The sequence below is a fragment of the Apteryx mantelli genome, chromosome 19, assembly GCF_036417845.1.
Source record: "Apteryx mantelli isolate bAptMan1 chromosome 19, bAptMan1.hap1, whole genome shotgun sequence".
Taxonomy (NCBI): domain Eukaryota; kingdom Metazoa; phylum Chordata; class Aves; order Apterygiformes; family Apterygidae; genus Apteryx; species Apteryx mantelli.
In genome coordinates, this window is record NC_089996.1 from 13,373,265 (window position 1) to 13,395,140 (window position 21,876).

The 21,876-nt window shown below is 38.0% G+C and overlaps 1 protein-coding gene across 7 annotated transcripts; it reads left to right on the forward strand.

Annotated features, from left to right (window-relative positions):
- The first annotated feature begins 447 nt into the window (after positions 1-447).
- CEP95 (centrosomal protein 95) lies at positions 448-21,854 on the forward strand. 7 transcript variants are annotated; one of them, XM_067308200.1, is made up of 22 exons: positions 448-520; positions 2,140-2,268; positions 3,657-3,764; positions 4,849-4,962; positions 6,298-6,406; positions 6,904-7,013; positions 8,388-8,602; positions 9,015-9,084; positions 9,748-9,794; positions 11,535-11,656; positions 12,152-12,284; positions 12,467-12,578; positions 13,409-13,590; positions 13,880-13,972; positions 14,936-15,086; positions 16,248-16,414; positions 17,292-17,366; positions 17,876-18,028; positions 19,169-19,315; positions 19,432-19,503; positions 19,572-19,756; positions 21,648-21,854. In XM_067308200.1, the coding sequence occupies exons 1-21, from the start codon at positions 499-501 to the stop codon at positions 19,746-19,748; spliced, it is 2,508 nt and encodes an 835-aa protein (XP_067164301.1). In that variant the 5' UTR covers positions 448-498; the 3' UTR covers positions 19,749-19,756; positions 21,648-21,854. The 7 variants fall into 7 exon arrangements, with proteins under 7 accessions (XP_067164301.1, XP_067164300.1, XP_067164302.1 ...); XM_067308199.1 differs by lacking the exon at positions 21,648-21,854 and adding an exon at positions 20,955-21,038; XM_067308201.1 differs by lacking the exon at positions 21,648-21,854 and adding an exon at positions 20,955-21,038 and having other exon boundaries at positions 17,906-18,028.
- Positions 21,855-21,876: the final 22 nt, after the last annotated feature.

Sequence of the window (21,876 nt, forward strand, 5' to 3'; positions counted from 1 at the left end):
AGTTCACCCGCCGCCCGCCACAACGCTGAGGGAAGCGGCAGCGGCGGCCGCGCGGGACCACCGCCCCCCCCCCCGCGCTCCACGCATGCGCGAGGGCGCGTGCCGCAGGCACCCCCTTCCCCGCCCGCCCGAGCGCCTCGTCACCAACAGCCCCGCGCGCCAGGAAGGAAGCGGCGCGGGGGAGGGGAAGGCGAGGTCCCAGCCACGTGACCCGCGATGCGGCGTCGCTCTGAGGCACAGGCTCCCCACCCCTCCCCGTCTCCACGGTAACCAGCCCTTAGACAACCCTCAACGGCAACGCCGGCGGAGGCGGACCATCCCCAGCCGCAGCTAATCGCGACGTCTCTCAGCGGGAGTCCCCGCCCCTTCCGGCGAAGGATGCCCAATCAGCGCGCGGGACGCCGAGAGGGGCTATTTAAATTACCGGGGGGAGGGGCAGTGCCCCCGGTCCGTTGGTGCGCGTGAGGCGCTGTCACCGGGGGCTCGCGCGGCCGCGCCATGGGCAGCTCTGAGGAGACAGGTAGGGGGGTCGGGGGAGGGGGTTCCTGAGGAGATCGCCCCTCTCCGACCCGTGGGGCGCTTCTCCCTGGTCCCTCCGCCTCGCCGTGCCCTGCCCGTCGTTAGGGCTAGGTCGTGGCGTGTCCCCGCCGCCCCGAGGGGCGTCCCTAGTGGTGGGGCGGGCGAGGATGCTGGAGAGGTGACCAGCCTTCGTGCCCTACAGGTGGGGGCTAGGTGGGGAGCAGCCTTTTCACCTCCTTCTCGTCTTTTTTCCTTCGCTCCACTTTATTCATACTTGTTTTTTCCTTAGGATTTTTTTTTTGTGGCTTTTTATGCTTTTTATCGTCCCTTCCCCTCTTTCCCGTAGTGACAATTTTAAGCTGGAAATAAAGGGTAACCCTAAGTTCTCTAGGACCTGTCAACCTGAACTGTAGGAGATGCTACTTCAACGTTTCATGCCCCGGAAAACAAAATGTGAGGGTAAGGTGTCTTTTGGATCAGAGTGAAGGCTCGATAGGTGGAAATGTAATTCCCCTGGGTACACAAGAATAACAATGGGACAAAGTAGTATCTGTAGTAGTAACACTATACCTTTTTTTTCTTGCATGGATGTCTTATCCCATTTCTAGCAATTTAAAATCCTTGATAATACTTGTTAAAAGCCTTTTTTCTTTGTTACATGAATATGTAGGGGAAAATCAAATTTCAAAAAACCACAGACTAACGGACATATAAAAACGTTTTTTTTTTTCCAAGTTAATATTTGCAGTGTGGGGCAAGGAAAACTGTAGAGGAAACATGTACTTTAAACCACTCTGAATTCAGAACTTTTAGAGAACACTTTGGTAAAAACAGGCTGCATATGCACACTCTTCTTATTGCACTCAAGATATCATGAGACTAGGGGGGACCAGTTTCATATGCTTGTAATATCTGAGCAGCAAAATAATAAAAGCAGTCCTAGGATTTAGCTTTAATGATGAATATTTACATTCTCCATTTAGATTGTCAGGTTATGCTTAAACTTAAACTCTATAACTTAAATTTATGATGTCTTCAAAGATGCTCTGACTAGCAAAAGGGCAAATTCTGAACTCTAAATCATCACCCTAGGGTTGGATGTCAATGAGAAAGTAGTGCAAAGGGTGGGTTTGATTGAAAAGTTCTTTTAGTATCACCAATCAAATTATAGATAAATGTTATTTATACATGTCAATATTTTACTGACGCTGGAGATAAGTCTTTCAAGGTTTGGAATTCCTAGTTATGCAGTCAGAGAAAAATTTGGTTTCCTTTATCTGTCAGGAAAGAAAAAAACTGTCTAACCTCACTATCCTCTGGCACTCACATCCAGTTGTGTCCTGATTACGTATATACTTGACCAAGATGCTGGCATGTATCTTTTCTCACTCTTTATCCATCCTTCCATCTGAGGGAAGGCAGGGCACAGAACAGAAAGCATAATGGTGGACTCCAACAGGTTCTCTAGTCTGGATGATCGGGGTGGCATGACTGGGATACACCAGATACTGCAGAGCCACAGACAATTAGATTAGTCCCAAGTCTAAACCTTTTTCATTATAACTAACCATGTCCTATTCCTGTGTCTTAGCTTCATTGTTAATGTTTTTTTCTTAATAGACTGGGTTGATATTGCCAATGATCTTTTAAGGAGTTGTCACATAAACCAGCACATAAAGCAGCTCTCAGAATGTGGTGCTGACGTGTTTGTTCGTCTTTATGAATCAATTTTAGGAGAAAAAGTACCAGGTAGGAACATTAATTTCTAAACCAGATTTTTTTTTTTTTTTGGGTCTCTTTATATTTAGTAATGACCAAAATCAAGATGAACTTAGAACTACAATTGCGAATAAAGTAATCTAATGCTTTTAAGTATGTGCAAGTGTTGCGTACTGCATTTAACATGTATGGCTGATTAGTGGCTGAATAATCTGATGATATGACACTGACTACTGTAGTGGCTGACTTTTCAAATGGTAAAACATTCCATCTTTTCTGTATTGAACTTAGACCTACTAGTTACTATGTTATAACTTCTTGGCCTATCCTAGACAAACCCACTGTAGTAAAAGGCTTTTGGGATGAAGCTGCTTGTAGTAGGTACCTATGAGACAGTTGATAAGTATTACAAAGGCAATGAGGGTATAAAATAAGCAAAGTTGCTTGTTCTCCTTTCCTGTGAATTTAACTGGGATGCAAACCTTTTACACTGACTTTATTACAAGGTCAAAGGAACCACGTCAGAAACTATTTTTTTATCTTCCAAGGGTCATGCTTTAAACAGCAGCATTTTTTTAAACACATGCAATGGGGAAGTGATTATAGTGTGGTCTTACGTCTTTTCTCCGCTCTCCCAATTTCAACGTTAAATGTAGATTCACTATTTTCCTAAAGAATTATCATACTGTGGTCCTAGGGAGGCTACCTTATCTGGACTATTTTGATGTCCCTGTTAATTTTGATATGAATTATATTTTTCTTTTAAATCAGTTGCTTGTCTAACCTGAAGATTTAGGTTATGTTCTTAAGTGATAAGCTGTGATATAGATCCTGTTTATCCCAACTCCATTTGATTTCAGTGACACCAATTGAGCAAGGGCTATACAACCACATATTTGTGTTTGCTTTAGGGTAAACTGTGTGTGTTTGGGGAGTGTCAAGACTTCTTGTTCTAGAAGATTTTAATAGCCTTGTATTAACTGGCAGCTAATTGAGGTAGAAGACCTGTTGAATACATGCCCAAAACTAAGAATAATGCTGCTCCAAATTAAGATTAGAACACATTGCAGTGCTGCTAGTTACTGATATGTGAAGAAAGGTGCTTAAGACAAACTGTACTTCAAATTTGGTGTTCTGAACTAGGGGTAGGTAGGGATGTGTGCGCACGCAGGCTAGGAGTGAAGGAGAAAAAATACTTTACTAGTTTTTATTTCAGCTGATAAAATCCTCACATCTTTGAATGACTGTTCTAAGTTTGTAGTCAGTATCTAATAAAGTTGCATATTAAAATATAATTATAATATTTAAATATTAAAAATACTAATTTGTAAGTGAAAATTTAAAAATAGGTTAGTTGAAACATCTGCAGTTAAATTATCCGTTTAGGTATCCTATAATATATTGCTTATTTTAAATAGATTTCATAGCTACTCCTAGAAGCCAAGAGGATGATGCACATAATATTCAAGCAGTAATAGATTCTCTGGCATTGGACTACTTGCAGGTCAGCTTGTCACACATCACTGGTGAGTACTTGCATTAATGTTGACAGGCACCAAGTAAATGTATGTTTGGTTTAATCTGAACTTTTATAAGAGCTGTATCTTATCAAGCACACTTTCATGCCTGTATGCAGGATCTTATACCTGTAATGAATGTCTTTAAAATATTGATCCCTTGTCTTGGACATCAGGTTATAAATTTAGGCAGCAAGCAGAGAAAAAATAGAAGCCTTCTTGCATAACACAGACCTGTAGGAAACGTGAAAGTTAACAATCATACTTCACTTGTCTGCTTAAATGTTACCTGAAGTCTGTTGTTGACTCAGTATTTTCTTGAGTGGAGTTAAAATTTGGAGACTGGCCTTTAAAACATAAGCCTTGAATTTAGTACTTGATACTGAATTTTGAAGAGGCTATGTGTAAAAACTTGACCAATGTAGTATCTGTCCTTTGCACACAAATTACAGTTTTCATTCATTTGGGGGAGTATATGCATAGCCTTAAATAGCGTAGTCTGCAGAGGTGAAACACTGTGCTTGATACCAAGGTAACAAGAGATACTTTATATTTGTACAGAATGGCTGGTATTTGTACTCCTGCCTGCCTGTCAGTAGACTTAGTTCATTGTGTAGCAAGCATGTGCAAGAAAATAGTATTAAATATCAAATATCCCTGAAAAACTGAAGGTGGAAATTGTAGATTAGTTTGGTTATAGTACAGCTACTGAAGCAACCACAGTATAGGTAAGTCTCAACAGCCTTCTCTACTAGCTTTCTCTTTTTCCTGAGAACCAAGTGTGCCATTTCTAACACTGATATTTTTTCCCTTTTTTTTTTTTTAATGGAAACAAGTGTAGTGTCAATAAGCTTTGAATTATTAGAACTGAAAATACACAATTTTAGGAAGCTTTTAAGATATCTTACCCTTACAGATCTAGGCATCTATCAGTGACCCAGGCTGTCTTCTGAGCTGAAATCTTCAGAAGAATTTCCAAGCAGTCTTTCCCAGAAAACTCTTGAAGACTTTCAAGCTGTTTTTGTTGTTTGCTTTTGTTTTTTTCTTTCTATGAAGTACTAATTATTAATATGTAATAGTATCTTCTGTTAAGGTGAGAACATTATGAAAGGAGAAAGGGAATCTATCAGAAACCTCCTTGAAATATTTGATGGTTTGTTAGAGTATCTTACAGAAGAAGCCAGTGAAGCCTCTTTTCAGAATGGAGGTGAGTGGATGGAGGTCCCGGTTCAAGGTATTATGTCATGCTACTGTATTATGGGCAGTATCTTTTTATGCTTGACAGCTTGTCTGCTATCAAGTTAGCTTGCTGAGGGCTTTATTAGGGTCTCATGACCACAGTTCTTTGTGTTCATGGATGGAATACAGTTCCCATAACAGATAAGAACAGTTCCTTTCTTCTTCACTAGCAACTATAGGGAATTATAGCTACTTAAAATGTAAGCTTTGTGGAGCCTTATTTTGGGATGCACAAGATCAAACGAAGTGTTTCCAACGTAGCAAAGTTGTTTGGTCTTTTTGCCTTATTTATAACCTAGGCAATGCAGAAGAGAGAATGAAACTGACCACAAGGGGAAAAAATGTATTTTCAGTGGCCAAACTGAGTACTTGCATTCATTATTTTCTTAAGCAACAATGATGAAAAGTTTTGTTTTTCCCAAAAAACTTATTAAAAGGTATATACTATATATATATATATATATATATATATATAAAAATAAAAATAAAAAGAATATACTTTCTGCTTCATTTTTGTGGCAGAAGCCTACTCCAGACTTATTAGTATGTGTGTGCTGATTTGTTTTTTTTAACTTGTAAGTCAAATGATTGATGGTTAGGAGTGAGGGAGGGAAATACTTGACTCCTAATTAGAACAATGAGCAAACCTTCCTTTCACTTGCTAGGAGCCAAACTGGGGAATGAGGTGATGGCTTCAATTTCCCTGTGAAGGTGGTCTTAGGGCCAGATCCATAGCAGGGGCTATTTTGAGGAAAAATTGTAAACAGGGGAAGAGAAGCTATTCAAGCCTTCAGAGGCATCCTTGCTGCTGCAAACTGAGTGCTGGTCTTCCTGTCTCTTAGCTGATAAGAGCTGTCACTGCTGGCTGTTGCCCATTGTGAGTAAAGGGGGAGAGCACTTGGTGGCTGAGATTAATTGCTACCTGTCCTGTTCCCTGTGAAGGGCAGAAAGGAGGCAGTAGCAATCCTCAGCACTTGTGCTGCTTCATTCCTTTTTCTCATAGACTTCTCCTGCCAGTAGTGCTACCCAGTAAGTGTTAGTGGCTCTAATTTTCCTAAGTACAGTATTTAATTACTTTGAGGAAAAATAAAGGACTTTGTAATTGAAACAATAAGGTATATGATAGTTGTATTGTTTTTCAAAACTTACCACAAGTTGACCTCTTAAAAACACATATTTTAGATATCACCATTATAATGTTGTATTAGTCTTAAGATGTTTTTGATAATATCGGCAATAATACCTGTTAGTTATTAGGTATGAGTAGTTTTCCTGAAAACTAATACATCTTGATTATTAACAGATGATGCAAACTTTCTATCTAATAACAAAATTCAAAATGCACCTCAAGAGCAGCTGGAAAGTAATGTTGGTGAACTTATGCCACCCTCAAAACTCTCATCAGTTAAAGGGTAAGAACAATTCTAAATATTTTCACTGACACAGTGATTGACTATCTCTTTGCATTTCTGTAGAACAGCTAGTATATTTTTAATACTATGCAAGTAGGAAACATACTGATTACATATGCCAAATGGAATGTGAGGTAACTTTCTCCTCTTGCTGGGCAGCAAGAGGGCTAAAATTAGATCCAGAATTTTTTTGCTCATGAAGAATGTTAAGATGGCTTTTATTTTCCCTTAAATTTACTTTACACATGGAATAAAGTAAGTTCAAAGCTTTTTTCTTTCCACTAGTTTTAAATGACTGCATTTTAGTGAAACTACATTAGATTTATCTTCATGATGTCTTCATTGGTTTGTTTTGTGGAAGTTGGTCTCTTATTTCCTGAACTATAATAGCTAGCTAACTGAAGTAGAATTAGGACTCTTCTGCAGCTCCATCTTGTGGACTAAAGAGGCAAAGATTTTTGGAATAAATACACTTTACTGCTTTATGTTCCTTTTAGGTCCCCATCAGAAACTTTTGTTCCACCTTGTGATGTGGATGGATCAGGATCTACTAATGAATTAATCAGACTTGGGGATTCCACTCAATCTTTTTTGGAGAAAGAGGAAGGTGAGTTCAGTAATTAGATACGCTTTTAAGACTACTCTGTAGTAACATTTCTAGGCTTTGGAGATGCATTATAAAAACTGTTGTTTTAAAAGCTGTTTTTCTAATGTATCAATGGACTCTGGTAAATACATAAGTAAAGTAACAAAATCAAACCTCGCTTTGTTCTGAAACTTCCCTCAAATTTAAGTCTCTCTAATACTTATTTCTGTATAGGCACACATACATATGACTTCACTCAAAGTCAGAAGCAAAAAGAACAGTCCACAGCTTTTGAACAACAGATATGCAGATGAAAGTATCAGCACAATATATCTTATCTAAATAAACAGTTCATAACAAGATGCTTTATAGTTTTTTGGGTTTTTTTTAAACACCACTTCTAGAATGCCAGTTCCTTGAATTTTTACGAGCATAAATGGACAATTGCAAGGGAATAGAAGAAACCTAAACACTCAGAGGCCATTGTACCATTACATAGACAATTCTCCAAAATCAAAAGAGCCCTTGTAAAAGAGAAAGAAAAAATATCATGAGTATCCAGTCTTCTGCTATCTAACCTAATCCCTTTTGACTAAGGGAGTAGGGGAGAACCATAGCCATGGATGGAAACACTGTAGCTATTAAAACAAAACAACACCTTCAGAAATTCTGGGCCTTTGTATTTTAGTGTGCCTGGGAGTGGAGTTTGCCTGATCTGGGGTATTTTTACTTAGCTAGGTTTTGGAGAAGCTTCTTTTGTGGTTCAGCTAACCAAATACTGAAAGTTAAGTGTTCTTGGAAGCTCCTTGCAGCTAAAATCATGTTCTGTAGGTGGCTTTCATGTTGTTCTTGGATAACCATGAATGGACTGTGGGCTGGGTGAATCCTTCTGGCAGGTGACAGCTATCTTTTTCAGTTGTCCTTGGCCTCTGCCAATTATGTCTCTGTCCGTGCTCAGAAGTCCCATTCTGCACATGATCAAGTATCCCGACGTGTGTAAAGTACCAGATTTTCTTCAAAAAGGCAGCAAACCTTAAGTTTCTTTTTTTTTTCTGTGAATGCACATAGCTACATCCATGCAGTAAACTCCGTTGCTTTTGAGCAGTGTATTCATTCTGCACTCATGAAATAAACTTGGTGCTGTTAAAAAGGTAGCATAACAGGGGAGAGACTGCAATATGTATCTCTAAAAGCAGAAGAAAAGTACCATAGTAAGACACAAAGGTTATACAGTCCTGTCTTATGGTAAGTACAAGTACAAGGTATGGTACAAAGATGGTAGTTACTGTTACATACTTTCATCTAGTGTGTAAGGAAAATGTACAAAACTAACTTACTTAGTCTATTCTGCTTTCATAGATAAAACTCTGATTTTTTTCATATTTGTCTCTTAAGGATCAACGGAGTCTGTTCATACCACTGAATTTCAGAAAGAGAGTTTGAGTTCCAGCGCTAAAAAGCTTGGGGAACCTATACGCCAAGCTATTCCTTTGCTACCACCGTTTCAGCCTTCTGAAACCAGACCTCATTATCCTGTAGGGGGAGATTATCAAAGTTCAGACAGCCAGTCAGCAACTTTGGTTAACAGTCAAGGATTAGAAACTCCTACAGTAAGTAGAAACCTGTCCTTTGGTTTTATTTATTAATTCTGCTTTCATTTTAAGACCTTCTAGTGTATTTGTATAATGTGAGTTAACTGGGCTCTGAAGTACACTTTTGAATGTGTCAGTGAGAATTTGTCTTCATATCAACAGGTTTGATCTACTTTCAGAGTGTATTACACAAACTTGGATTGTGAATTCATTCTTCACTGGATGTCCAGACAAGAAGTTAATTTGAGATGTGTGTGTGGTTTATATATATTTATGGTCAATATAACAACACTGTTTGCAATACAATGATATTTGTTTATACATATTAAAAAAAGCAGCCTTGACTTCCACATGCAGACAAACCTATTGTATGACCTTCCTGTCAAGAGTCTTCTGTGAATTCATAGAAAATTTTTGCATTTTCTTTCAGCCTGAGGCATCACTTTCACAAAAATCTGAAGGCATTTCTGGTAGTGTTCCTCTGCCAAGGAAAATCCCTGGTGAGAGAAAATTTTGCTTCCTATAGGGCAATTCTAAGCATCCAATGTTGCTTTTAATTTTAATAGCAGTACAAGCAACAGGGCTTTGAAACTATTAGTGCTTGTAAAAATGGTTATTTGGGCATATGCCAAATTCGTATTTCTCTGTTATAGGGAAACAAAATAGATCAAATTTAAGCTATTATTTTCTGCACTGGAGAAGAATAATCTGTCTGCAGTTCAAATCCTTTCTTAGTTAATACCACTAAGATGCATCTATGCTACAGAAGTTGATTCTACCTGATAATGGCTATGGTTGAGCTTATTCTGAGCACAGAATCGTTCTAAACATGGCCCAAAAAAGCCTTTTTCAGCTCGAGGAAAAAGCAATAAAATGTTCCTATTGTAGAAAAGGCTTAGAAGCTAGTTTTCAGTGCTTATTTTCTCTGTTGCCTGGGAGACGCTGGTTACCTTTCTAGTTTCCATAGCATTCCCATGACACTCAAAACTTACAAGAAATTACTAAAATGGATATATATCACAACTGTGTAACTACAGTTACTTTGTCATCCCATTCTTTTTGAATAATTTAGTTCCACAGGTGATCCTGTCTGTTTCCCAAATCAGTAGGCACAATGCAGTCTACACCATCCACTAATGCTTTCATGTCATTTGCTTCTGCAGTGGGAGACAAGGTGGTCTCAAATGGTGCTGAGGACAATGTGGCAAAGGTAGTTCTTGCATCTTTTCCTTATTTGTAGAAGTTCAGACAATACTTTGGAATTGCCATTTAATTCTCCCATTATCTTGTGAAAGTTTTTAGGGTTTTTTTTTTAAACCTGCTTTTAGCCTTTTCACTTATATATTTGTCAGTACAATGTGAAATAGTACCGTTAGACTATGACTACATACAGTTTATAAACCACATTAGTTCTTTCTCAATACGATGTTTGCTCCAAGAGGTATGAATGTCAATCTGCAGAGTTCTCATTTATCACCAAGAACCAGCTATTAGTTATACTGGTTCTATTTAAAGATAAAAAAATGTATTAGCTACCGTTCTCTAAAGTGTATCAGTATTCTAATTTAGAAAAAGAATTTTGTTTTTTCTGGGGTTGTTCAGACTCCAGTAAAATTCAGATTTTGCTCCCTTCTTTAAAGATTGCTCAACTGCCTGGCTATACTCTTTCATTTTCCTTCCTTGCATCTTCCTTTGCTTTTCAAAAGCAGAACGTTGCAAAATACACACACTGATCGGCAGGTGCCGTTCCACTCAAAGCATGTCTGTATAGGAATTTGCTTGCTCTAGAAAACACTTTTTGCTTTCTGTAACCACAAGAGGTACTCATAGACTTCATTTGTTCCAATGTTTTCAACAGCTTTTATATTTGTTGTCTACTGTTGGACTCAAGGAGATACTAATGGATAAAAGGATATGTACCAAAATTTAGAATTTACAGCTTCATTTGAAACAGAGGAAGTTAGACTCTTATGCTAGAGCACTAGTTTGTCACTTGTACAGTCAAACAGTGGAGGATAGATGGAATTTATGCATTAATAAGGGAAATGGATTAGATGTTTATTATTAAAATGAACATGGACTTTCCTTCTTAATTTTCAATAGTCAGTATTCTAACAAGACACTGAACACCCAAATGGAGATGTGGTGATTCATCTAATACTGTATTCTTCTTGCCCTCTGAGCCCATGCCATTAATATAGCTTACCTGGTTAATACTGCCTCCTGAAAATCTGTTGTTGTTTTTGAGGTAGATTTTTCTCTTGTGACTGCTTGAGCTATGCCACTTAATGTTGTGGGTGTGTTGTGTTGTGTTGTTTTGTTTTGTCTTTCTGCTTCCCTTTAAGGCATAGATACCACTTATGCAATTCAGCTGAGTTTAGCTTCCTTATTTTTGATTTTTAGGGTTTCATTCATATTTTTAAGCTTCTATCCTAAAATATCACCAGTCTTCCTTCTAGTGCAGTTCTCTCAAGAACACAGAATTAGAGGGGGGGGGAAACAGTTCAAGGTTGTTTGGCTCAGCTCAGAACTTGAAGGAGCTTGCATATGTTTCTGAACTCTTCTAGATATCTTTAATATCTACTTGGCTGAGGGAGGAAAGTATTACTCTACCTAATACCAGTTCTTTTAGGCAGCTGCTGAGATATCAAATGATGTTAATTTATTCCTTTTGTGTGAGAAATCACACAATTATTTTGATGTTTAAAATAATGTGTTAGAAATGAATACGGAGTTTCATATTTCCTAGATGTATGCTCATTCCATGATTTCTGCGGATTTCAATATTGTTATTTACCACTCTACTAACATATATGATCATATGGTTCAATATGACTTTCCTATAAAACTTGTGATAGGATCTCTCTGTTCACATAATCTGTGATATTTCTGAGCTTTACCATGAAAATCTTAATGAAATTTTAACTTACTCTCTCATTCATTCTTGCAGGTTCCTTGGGTATATGGAACTTCCACATCCACTTCCCTCTTACACGAAGAACTCTCACTAGGCACTGAACAAGTAACACAAACTCCAGGACCTGAATCAAGATGCCTGGCTAGAAAGAAAAGGCAAGTTAGCTTGTGGGATTTTTTTTTTTGTTTTGCTTTGTTTTGTTTTTTGTGTTTTTCTGTTTTTTTTGTTTGTGTGTTTTTTGTTTTTTTTTTGTTTTTTTTGTTTTTTTGGTACTGAACCAAGCTAGGACTCAGTACTTCCCCCCCCACACACACACTTTTTTCCCCCCCTCTCTCTAAAAAGATCTCTTCCTTCTTGGTTGCAAGACAGTAAAAGATCAGTTTTAATCAAAATCTTTTCTGTTTCTCCTAACTGGTGTAAGTAAGTGTGTGTGTGTGTGTGTGTGTATATACGTATATATATGTGTGTGTGTGTGTATACGTATATATATATATATACATAAAATATGACATTTACACAGCTTTTACTTAATCCTATAAAAATGTGGTCACACAAAGTGACCTGGAATTGTATGATGTAATGCTTATCTTCAACTAAATTTTTTTTTGAATAGAAATGAAATGTGTTGCATTCACTTTCTGTTTTAGCAGATATGAAAACTCTCCCACAGATTTATTTGAAGAAGAGTCTGTTTCCCACAGAAAGACAGAGGAAAAATTATCTGAGCAAGAGCTACGTGAAATGTCAGAAAAACTCTCTCGCAGGTTAAATGAACTAGATTCAGTAAGTGACAAAAGTGACAATCTCTTCTTTATGGTATCAGAGCAATCTAGCCTTGGTAATGATTGTGGAAAACAAGAACATAAATTAAGTATTGATGAAAAGGAAATCTGCAATTAACATCTAAATTCTAAGTTTTATTGAATGGCCTACTGAAGCTGACCCACAAAAAATCTATCCAATAGATGTTAAAGAGAGCTTTGGGTGAGCGTACCAGAGAAGAGTTGACAGATGAAGACAACCTTTCTCAGCACAGTGACAGTGTCATGGATTATCGTAGAAGGAAAGCTCGGCTAGGTAACAATTTTTTTCATGGTACTTAAGTATTAGGATGGAGAGGAACATCCACAGAACCTTTTTGTGTTTGTTTCATGTAAAGCAGATACGTTGTCCTGATCAATATTTTACCAGAAGATTTTTGTATTGTGCTAATTCACTTGCATTTTCTTTCTTGGATCCAAACCTGAGCAACAGTAACAGAATTACAACCAACTTCCCATTTAACACCCAAATAATTATGGTGAAATTTCACTAAAGTAAACGTAACAGAGCTGAAATTAGGTGGAAAAAGTACAGAACATGCTGAGAACTCATTGACAGTACTGTGTGATCCTAAAATGAGGGCCTGTTCACAATACACTTTACTGTATTTTTTTCTGTACTGAACACAGCATGGACATCGAGGTATCTTACAAACAGTGTGCACTGTGTGTGTTGGTGTAATAGGATTATATAACCATGCTATGTGTAGTCCAGACTATAAAACTATCATGACTTGATCTAATCCACATGTGCAACACTATATTACAAGATGGAGGTCTGATATTTGTGAACCTTGTATATAGACTGTCTCTGACCTTCACATGGTCTTGCTGCCTTTTGCTTTTCCATCTTAGATATCTCCTAGCACTTCTGCTGTCACACAATCCAAAAAATAGGTGATTTTGGACAGGGATGATTTTGAAGATAAAGGCTTTAGCTTTTCGTGAATTAATTTGTGCCAAACTTTTCCACTCTTCTGCTGTAGAAGGATTTGGCTAGTTTGGGGGTGTTTTTTCCTTGCATTTGACTGGAATTTTTTTTGTTTCAAGTTAGATACTCACCAAAGCACTTACCTCTCCTTACAGATGCACCACATCTAAAACAGTACCCAAACAGGCCACGATCTCTTTCTCCATCCTCACCCCCATCTCGGCATCAACTTTCTTCTGAGTTACAACATACGCTTTGTAGAGATGGAAGAGGTCAGATGGGGAAAATACGCAGCCAATTGCAGAAAGAAATGGATGAAAGAAGAATAAAAACAAAGGTAACTTCTGGGTTAGACCTATTAGTTATTCTTACCAACAATTACACTAAAAAGATTAAAACTTGAATGCCTTTACTTACTGGTGGTATTTGGCTCACTCCATGAATTTTGTAATGTTGTATTTGTAGACTGCTGAGAAAAGATGTAGATCCCAAATTTGGGGGGGGAGAGGGGGGGGAAAAAATGAAGATGCTACTTTGACATGTACACTGAACAAGTTCATAAGGCACGCATCTGAACTGGTTAACTTTCTGTGAAATCCGAGCAAAGTTCTCTCTTTATTCTCCAGCTCGTGACTAAAGCCTATGAAGATGAATTAAGAATTTATGAAGCTAGAGAGCGGCTTAGGCTCTCCAAGCTCAGAGAAAAAGCCAAGGAAATGGTATGTCATGCGCTACAGTGATTAGTTTTTAAAAATCTGTCTTGGTGTTCTGTCCAGACATTGTGGATGTTTGGGGGGGTACAAAAGCGCCTTGACTTCCATTGTCATAGTTATTTAGAGCTGTATATGACATATGCTACTGAGGTCGTAAACAGAAGGACAGCTTTTTCTGAGATAAGTAGAACCCAGGGACAAGCAGTTTAAGAGTCCAGCACTTGTGAGTATTATTCTTAGGGGTAACTTAATCACCATGCTTTTCACATCAAGTGACAATTTCAAGACACTCTGATTTAGAAGTAAAGCTAAATGAGTAAGTAGATAGCTTCCATGGATAGGCCTAAACTTTACATGATGATTTGAATTCCGAAAGCAGTATTAGTGCTTTGTTCTATGTAAGTGATCTGTCCAAGAAAAGTCTGAGTAGTGAGAAAGTGTAGCTCTTCAGATGAGCACTTCTTCACCTCCAAAAACAACTAGGTTAATGAGATTGGATCCTCTAGTATGGTGCACACAATGGTGTTTTACATTGTCACAGTCTGTTCTTTTTATTCATTTATTAAAACAATTTAGAAATTCTTTACTGTTATTAATCTGGCAAAGGGGTTCTCACTACTTTCTTACCTATTGCTTGAACAGCAAGGAACATAAGCTGAAAGGCTATGTCATGCCAATGTGGGCTGCGCTATCTATTTTTGTAACCTTTGCAGGAGTGGTCCACAGGCTGTCATAGTAGTGTAAGTGCTGCAGAAGAACTGAGGTTATGCAATAGTGAGTTTTAACCTTCATTTGAACCCTGACCTGCATTTGGTTGATTCTGGCCTTCTGGAGAATCAAGTTCAGCATGTCCAAGTTTTCATTCTAAAGTTTCAAAGCCATTTTTAAGTTCTGATATCCAAACTATGTGATCTGTCAGTCTTTCCCTTCTCATACCTGTCCTCCATCTGTTTTACATCTGCTCCTAAGGAACAAGGATACAAAGAAAACATCTTTAAAGAACCTCCAAAAATGCCTCAGCCAGTGAAAGTTTATTCTAGAAAAACCACACCTTGGAATCCCAAATACAGCCAGTGGATTCCAAAACGAGGGACTGTGAAGCCAAAGAAAGCAGCTCCAAGTAAGAACTGCAAAACTATACTTGGTGGAAAACTGGCATCCTTTGAAAGCATGTGTTGAACTCCAAGAATAAAGGCATCAGTCCAACATATACCAGTCAGCTGTAGCATTTTCCCCTTCTTATGACCTCCATATGTCTGGATTTTTGTTAGGGAAGATAATGCTTTAAGTAAATGTAAGCCACTAATGCACAATTCAAAACTGACCCATCTGCTACCTCCTTAAAAAATCCCTTGGATTATTTTCAAGGCTTGTTTCCATTACTGCTGCTCCTGTGCTTTCTCCCCTACATTCTGAGCTCAGTCTTTTTTATTTTTTTTCTGAGCATGTATTAGTTTTAAAATTAGACCTTTAGTTTGAGTGGGCTGGTGCTGACTCTCATTCAGGTAATAGAGCTGAATCTGTCAGATGCTGTCTTCTGCCTTTCAACTTGTTTGGTAAGGAAAGACCCTGCCATTGCAGTGCTAATGCTGCCACTGGTTTTGCTGAGCAAGGGATGTTGTAAGAACAGCCAACACACAAATTATAGGCTCAGTTTTGGCAAACAGCATTCTGCATGCTTATATGAAGTTCATGGTATAATCCCCTACGCATCTGAATGTACAGGTACAATGCCATATTTTTCAGTATTTAAAGGGCATATACTTGATAAATATGCATTTGTTTCATCTCCCCTTCATCTTTTCTTGCCATAAAGATATACTGGGAATGAGCTGGTTGTTCACAAACCAGTCTACTTTCCACCTGTTTACTTGACCTGGATCTGTCACCACTACTACTGTACTGGCATTATTTTAAGTTGCTGCAGCCAGTGAGAAAGAAATCACTGTCTGAACCATTTGAAAAAAAGAAGGGGAATACTAGCCTAAATTGGATCAAACATAAAGGGGAGAGGGGGGAAATCAAGCTTGAGCTATAAAAGGAATTCTTCAGTAGGGGGGAAAAAATCCATACTTACTTGGGACCACTTTTGCAGCTGCTGTACTGACAGAGTGATGCTCTGTCCTGCTGGGTTTAGCCTGACATCATAATAATAGCATGTTAGTTACATACAATGGTCAATCTAAAATATTTCATAACTGAGACTGACACTGTCTGGAAGAATTTACTGCTAAATGTGTTCTCCAGGAATTTATTGCTTACATCTGTCTTTACCTTGTAGTGAAAGTAAAAGATGATGACCTCCTATTTCTGCTACTGGAAGAATTTCCCCACCTGCATATTTCCCACCATACCATGCATAAAATGTGGCGGCAGCAGCTTGCACAGATTGAACAGCTTAAGGCAGCTTCTGGCAAAGACAGAACTAGACTGAAACTCCAAAATGAAGTGAGTGTTCTTATTCTTACCACTTAGCTTCAGCATGGACAGTACCTCTGACAGAATAGTAGTAGTCCTCAGTTTTTATTAGATAATAAAATCATCATAACTGGTTGTTTATGTGCAGCATAGGATACATACAGCTGAAGTACAGTATGAGAGGATGGTTATACCCCAGCTTTGAGATAGACTATGGATACTGCTTTTTCTTAAACTTGCATACCTATTAAAAATATGACTTTAGTTTCCTTCATTTTAAGGACTATGCTAACAATGTCATCAATAGCATGGACAGACACTTTGTGGCTTAAAATCTGAGCAGGCTCAATTGACAATGTGCTCTAGGAAAGATTTGTTTATGTTACTGCAGCCCTAGGTTTTACAGACTCTCTATTAAAGATGTCTTGCACCACCTGGTTCTGTTTTCTGACAGCATATCATGTACAACTACAGTGAGTAAAGTTGAGCCAAAATAATACTCATTTGGTCCTTGGGGAAGTAATTTTTGAAATGGTGGGGGGAGGAGGGGAAATGCTTTCTTCCTAGGAGGACATGATTAGTTAGAAGAGGGGTGTACGTATCTAGATACTTGGGTTCAAATTTGCATCGGCCACTTGAATACAGTGTTCATCTAAACTAGTTTTTCTACTACTGCCTAGGACCACTTTTTTAAGCATTTGGAAGCTTAAGTGCTAGTTCTTAAACAGTTTTGTAGTTTAAAAGTTAACCAACTTTCATATGCCGTAGATAATTTATGCATGGTAACTTTCTACTGCCAAAGAATATTTGGCAGACATGAACATTGCCCTTCTACTAAAATACCTATATAAAACTATTTGTCCTGCAGCATGATGGAAAAAAATTGGTTTTGTTTTTTTAACCTCAGGTTCAACAAGCCCTGAAGAAGCATGAGCTTCTTGTTGATATTATTAAAAAAGATCAAGACCATAACAAGAGACTGGTATGTTCTTTGAAGGGTATTTATTACATAATCTGAAACTTTTATATTGAGCTAGTTAGAATACAAATTCCATGACCAGTGAGAGTGGCTGCTTATCTTATGACAATATTATGTCTCTTGAGTAGCTCTGGTTTCAAATACCATGCTATATGTTTGTGTGGCTACTGAGGTCATGGGAATGGAATATTATTATTATTACATTGCACTGTTGCTTTAAAAGTATAAACAAATCCTGAGAAAATGCAAGGAGGAACAGCAGCTCAGGCTCCTGGTGTTACTGTTAAACACTAGCTACCATGGCAATGCTTAATTATGTAACACTGCTGATGGCACCACTTTGCTAAATCAGTGGCAACTAAAGCTTCAAACCATAAATCCAGTGTACAACTGGAGCAGGGAGAAGGTCTTTAGGAAATGACCCTATTTACTTAGTAAAAACTGACAAAACTTTGTCTGAAGCAATACTTACAGGAAGCTTGGTGGTCTTATGGCTATTATTCTCCATTTAGCAAGAATTTAAGCAACGCATCTATCGACAGAAATGGGCTCAAAACAAAGTCAGAGAGAAACGCCAGCAAACTGCTCGAGCCAGGAAATACTATGAAGATTACCGGGTTCAGCTGCGTGCCAAGATGATGAGGGCCAGGACACGGGAAGAAAGGGTAGGTAAAAGATGTCTTTGGTCTGCAGGTGTGGAATTCTTGCTCTGTGGTAGCTCAAATGATGGTACAAGTAGACAGAGGACAAGTTAAGTAAACAAAGCATAGGAGCCAGGATTAAGTGGTTGGTCAGCCAAGTCCTAGATGAAAAGATTCCTTCTTTGGAAGCACTGACGCAGTTTAGGGCAGTCCACTGTAAAATAAAAAAGGGTGCTTGCCAGGGTTAAGGCAAGGAGAAAAGGGGTCAGGTATCAGTATGGAAAGAGAGGGCTGGTAGCAAGAGAAATTAGGGGAAAGAGTTTTCAGAAGCAGTAGGATCAAGTTGTTCCTATAAGTACTAGCCAAAGAAAATCATCTGAATAGTCCCTTAAAAAAAGTGATTAAAAAAGACAGCTTTATTTGCTCATGTTTGTTAAACAAAGACTTTTTGATAGTGATATCCCCATTAGTAACATACATCAGAACTAAGGAGAGAAGTAGATTTCTCTTCCTTAAGGATTAACTTACTTATGTAATCATTTTGAAAAATAGATGCACCAGTCTCACCTTTTATAATTCAGGCCTAGAAGGTCAGTGATCCATTACTAGTGATTTGAGAACTACTTGCCTCTCTAGCTGCATAGGCAGTGTAGCCACTAAGCATTCTTTCGTATGAACAGAAAAGCCTGAGTACAGGCTAGATTTTCTGCTGTTGGAAATCCAGCAGAAGGACCTTAAGCTAGAGAACAGAACGCAGGGGGGTTGTAAATCACAATGCGCACTCAAAGACTCTAGCCTGTATTGTCAGGTCTTCCAAAGTGCTTTTAAAACTTAGTCAATACACACGTGCTGTTCTAGTCCCTTCCTTATACACCTGACTGAACTGACATAAGAATGTACCTATCAGAACTCCAGCTAAATGAGTCTTACAGATACAGCTCAGCTACGGACATACCACCATTACTATGTCTTCAGTGTAAGCACCTGTTCATCAGAACATAGAGTAGCTGAAAAACATAAATCTATACTTAAAGCATCTTATTCAAATGAAGCAGGTTATTGTAAGCCTTATTATTCAGGAATGTTAGTGTTTCCAGAAATTATCAAGCTTTTTTAACTTTTTGGGCATCTTCCTGCTGCACTCTTTCTTTTAATTGTTGCCAGATATTTAAAAATCTTTTTGAAGAAGGCTTAGAAATTCAGAAGCAGAGACTGAAGGACTTGAGAACATATGCTCAAGAGAAGCGTGCTGAGCAAAGGAGAGAGCATCAGAATGAGTTGGAGTCTATGGAGAACTATTACAAGGACCAGGTAAACTTAATCTGCATCCAAGTCAGTTAGGGGTGGTTTGGTGTATTTTTTTTTTTTCTCACTAAAAACTTTCATTTTCTTTAATTAGTTCCAACTCAAACATTTGTTATGCTTAGTTTTCCATGCTAGCAGAAGCTTTATCTCAAGAACGCCAGGAAATCCAAACCAGAGAAAAAGCACAAGCACAAGTAAGTATTTTTAATTTTGTATAAATCGTTTCTCTCTGGGTATTGTGGCTAATCTCTGTTTTCTTCAGATGCTGCAGAAAACAAAAAGAGAACTGAGATCAAAGATGGAAAAGGAAATTCAGCAACTGCAGACGATGATAATGCAAAATGATGAGGACACCTTTTTTCAAGAACTGGAAGCAGACAGACTGAAATCTAGACTTCAGATGGCTTCCTTTCAGTATAGCAAAAGCTCGTTCTTTTAAGACTTCTGGTAAATATCACTACAGTTCTCTTTCTGGGTAAAATGATGGTAATCTTTAAGAGAACTGCCATAACTGGAGGATGGTGTGTAACTACTATGCTGTAAAGTACCTGTCTGTCATCTTGACATGTCAAAGGTATAGAGCACTTTTATGATAACCAATAAAGTTTTACCTTCTTTGCAAGGCTGGGATAATGCTGAGCTTAACATGTAGGGAAGGAGAAAAGTCAATGAGTTTTAGTGAAGTAATCAAAGTGATCATTACCCTTACTTGTGTAACACTTGAATATTGAACTATTTATGCTCTTGTGTTGGTTTTATTGCTGGAGTTTAAAAAAAAAAAACACCCCACATTAACATTATTAACCAGAAATAACTAGATTGAAAAGCTACCAAGAACAAGAAGAGCTTTAAAATAATGTCAATGGTTCAAGTTCCCCTTGGAAGGGCTAGTTAGAGTGTGACTACAATAGAAGTGACATAAAAATGAGTCATTTTAATATATTAAGCAAGGGGGGGCTACCTGTTCTACACAATATTTACATTTGTGATTAAGATGCTGTTTTGGTGTGTGCTGGCTGTTAATAGCAAAGCATATAAAAGACTATCTTATGCTATGAATGTACTTGGGAAAAGTTTGAAATAGAAAACAATGAAAATTCTAAATCAGTAATTAAGTATAAGCTACAGGAACTGAAGCCTTGGAAGGGCCTGTAGACAGTATTCCAATTATTGGGCAGGGTATATGAATATTATGTATTCTTGAATCTCAGCAACTTCTTGCAGTTACTACTGGGAGGAGCTGTAAGTCATGTTGCTTGTTTTCAAAACTACATAAACCCACATACAAACAGGTGATGTTTTGCTTCAATTGATCTGTTTCAAAAGGGAGTCACACTAACGCTATATACAAATAGACAGGCAATAACAACTTATCAAATAGTTTACCATATTCTGTTTTAGAGTCAGATGATTTGGACTAAAGCAATCCTGTAAGACTGTACTTGCATTTAGCTTTCTCAAAAATATATCCTATTTAACTTTAATTTTTAGGATAAGGCAAATTTAGTGCTAGTTCTGTCATCATAAGCCCGAGTAAACAGTAAAAATTTCAAAATTCAGCTTTTAGTTCTCTTAAATCAGAGGGCTGTAAGGTTTGCTTCTAGCAGTGGGAGCTGAGAAGAGGCACTGTACCTATCTTTTGCAGAATCATCATCTACTTCTGCTATGAAAATACAAAGTCCAGTAGAAAATTCAAGTTTCAGCTGGAGCTCTTCAGCAGCCATTCATTTTGGGTCCTAAGAGATGCAAATATATAATGGTAAATACTTAACAGACAGAGCAAATGACACAAAGACAAACTGATAATTAGTAAAGCCCCACTACTGGTATACTTTCTTCTGCTTGACAGAATTGGAAATCTTAGTTTCCCAGTAATGAGGAGAGGATATTTAAAAAGTGATTTAAAAAAAGCTCCTGTAGAAGAGTTCTTGCTTAATATTGCTTTCTACCATGTAGGATGTAGTGTGCAAAGTGATGTAAATACACTGGAATTATGTATATACAACAGTAAAAATCTGCCATGAGGTGGTATCTCTTACAGAATCAACAACAAACTCAGTGGATTAAAGTCTCATGCATGTTTAAAAAAAAGTGCTAGGCAGAAGAGAACAGCAGCTGGAGATGCTTCCTTGACAGATTAAACAAAACAGCTGGCAGTTAGAACATGATATACTTCACTTGAAAGTGTGTGTGTGTGTGTGCGTGCGTTCTCATTCTCACAACCATTTCCAGGGAGTTGCTATAAAACAGGCTAATTCCAAGCATTTACCAGTTAAGTTTATTACATTTAATAATTGCTCACTAAACCTATTTACCTTTCTTTTTTTCTTCCCCTAAGGAAGGTGGGTTAGATTTGTTGAATTTTGAGAGAAGACATCTGTTTGCTAACAGTGAGATAGTCTTCTCTGGGACATGGGTATACCACCCACGACATGAAAGTTGCACGAGAAAGGCACCTTTTCTCTTTGACCAGGACACTTAGCACAATCCTTACGGTATGTAACAGCATGTAGAAAGACACCAAGAGTTTAAGTATCTTCTCCTGTAACAAAGCTGAGTTACTCAAA

Coding starts and splice junctions, on each gene's coding strand:
- CEP95 (XM_067308200.1), top strand. CDS start 499: ATGGGCAGCTCTGAGGAGACAG. Junction 12,285..12,466: donor GGTTAAATGAACTAGATTCA/GTAAGTGACAAA, acceptor TCTATCCAATAG/ATGTTAAAGAGAGCTTTGGG. Junction 13,591..13,879: donor AAAGAAGAATAAAAACAAAG/GTAACTTCTGGG, acceptor TTTATTCTCCAG/CTCGTGACTAAAGCCTATGA.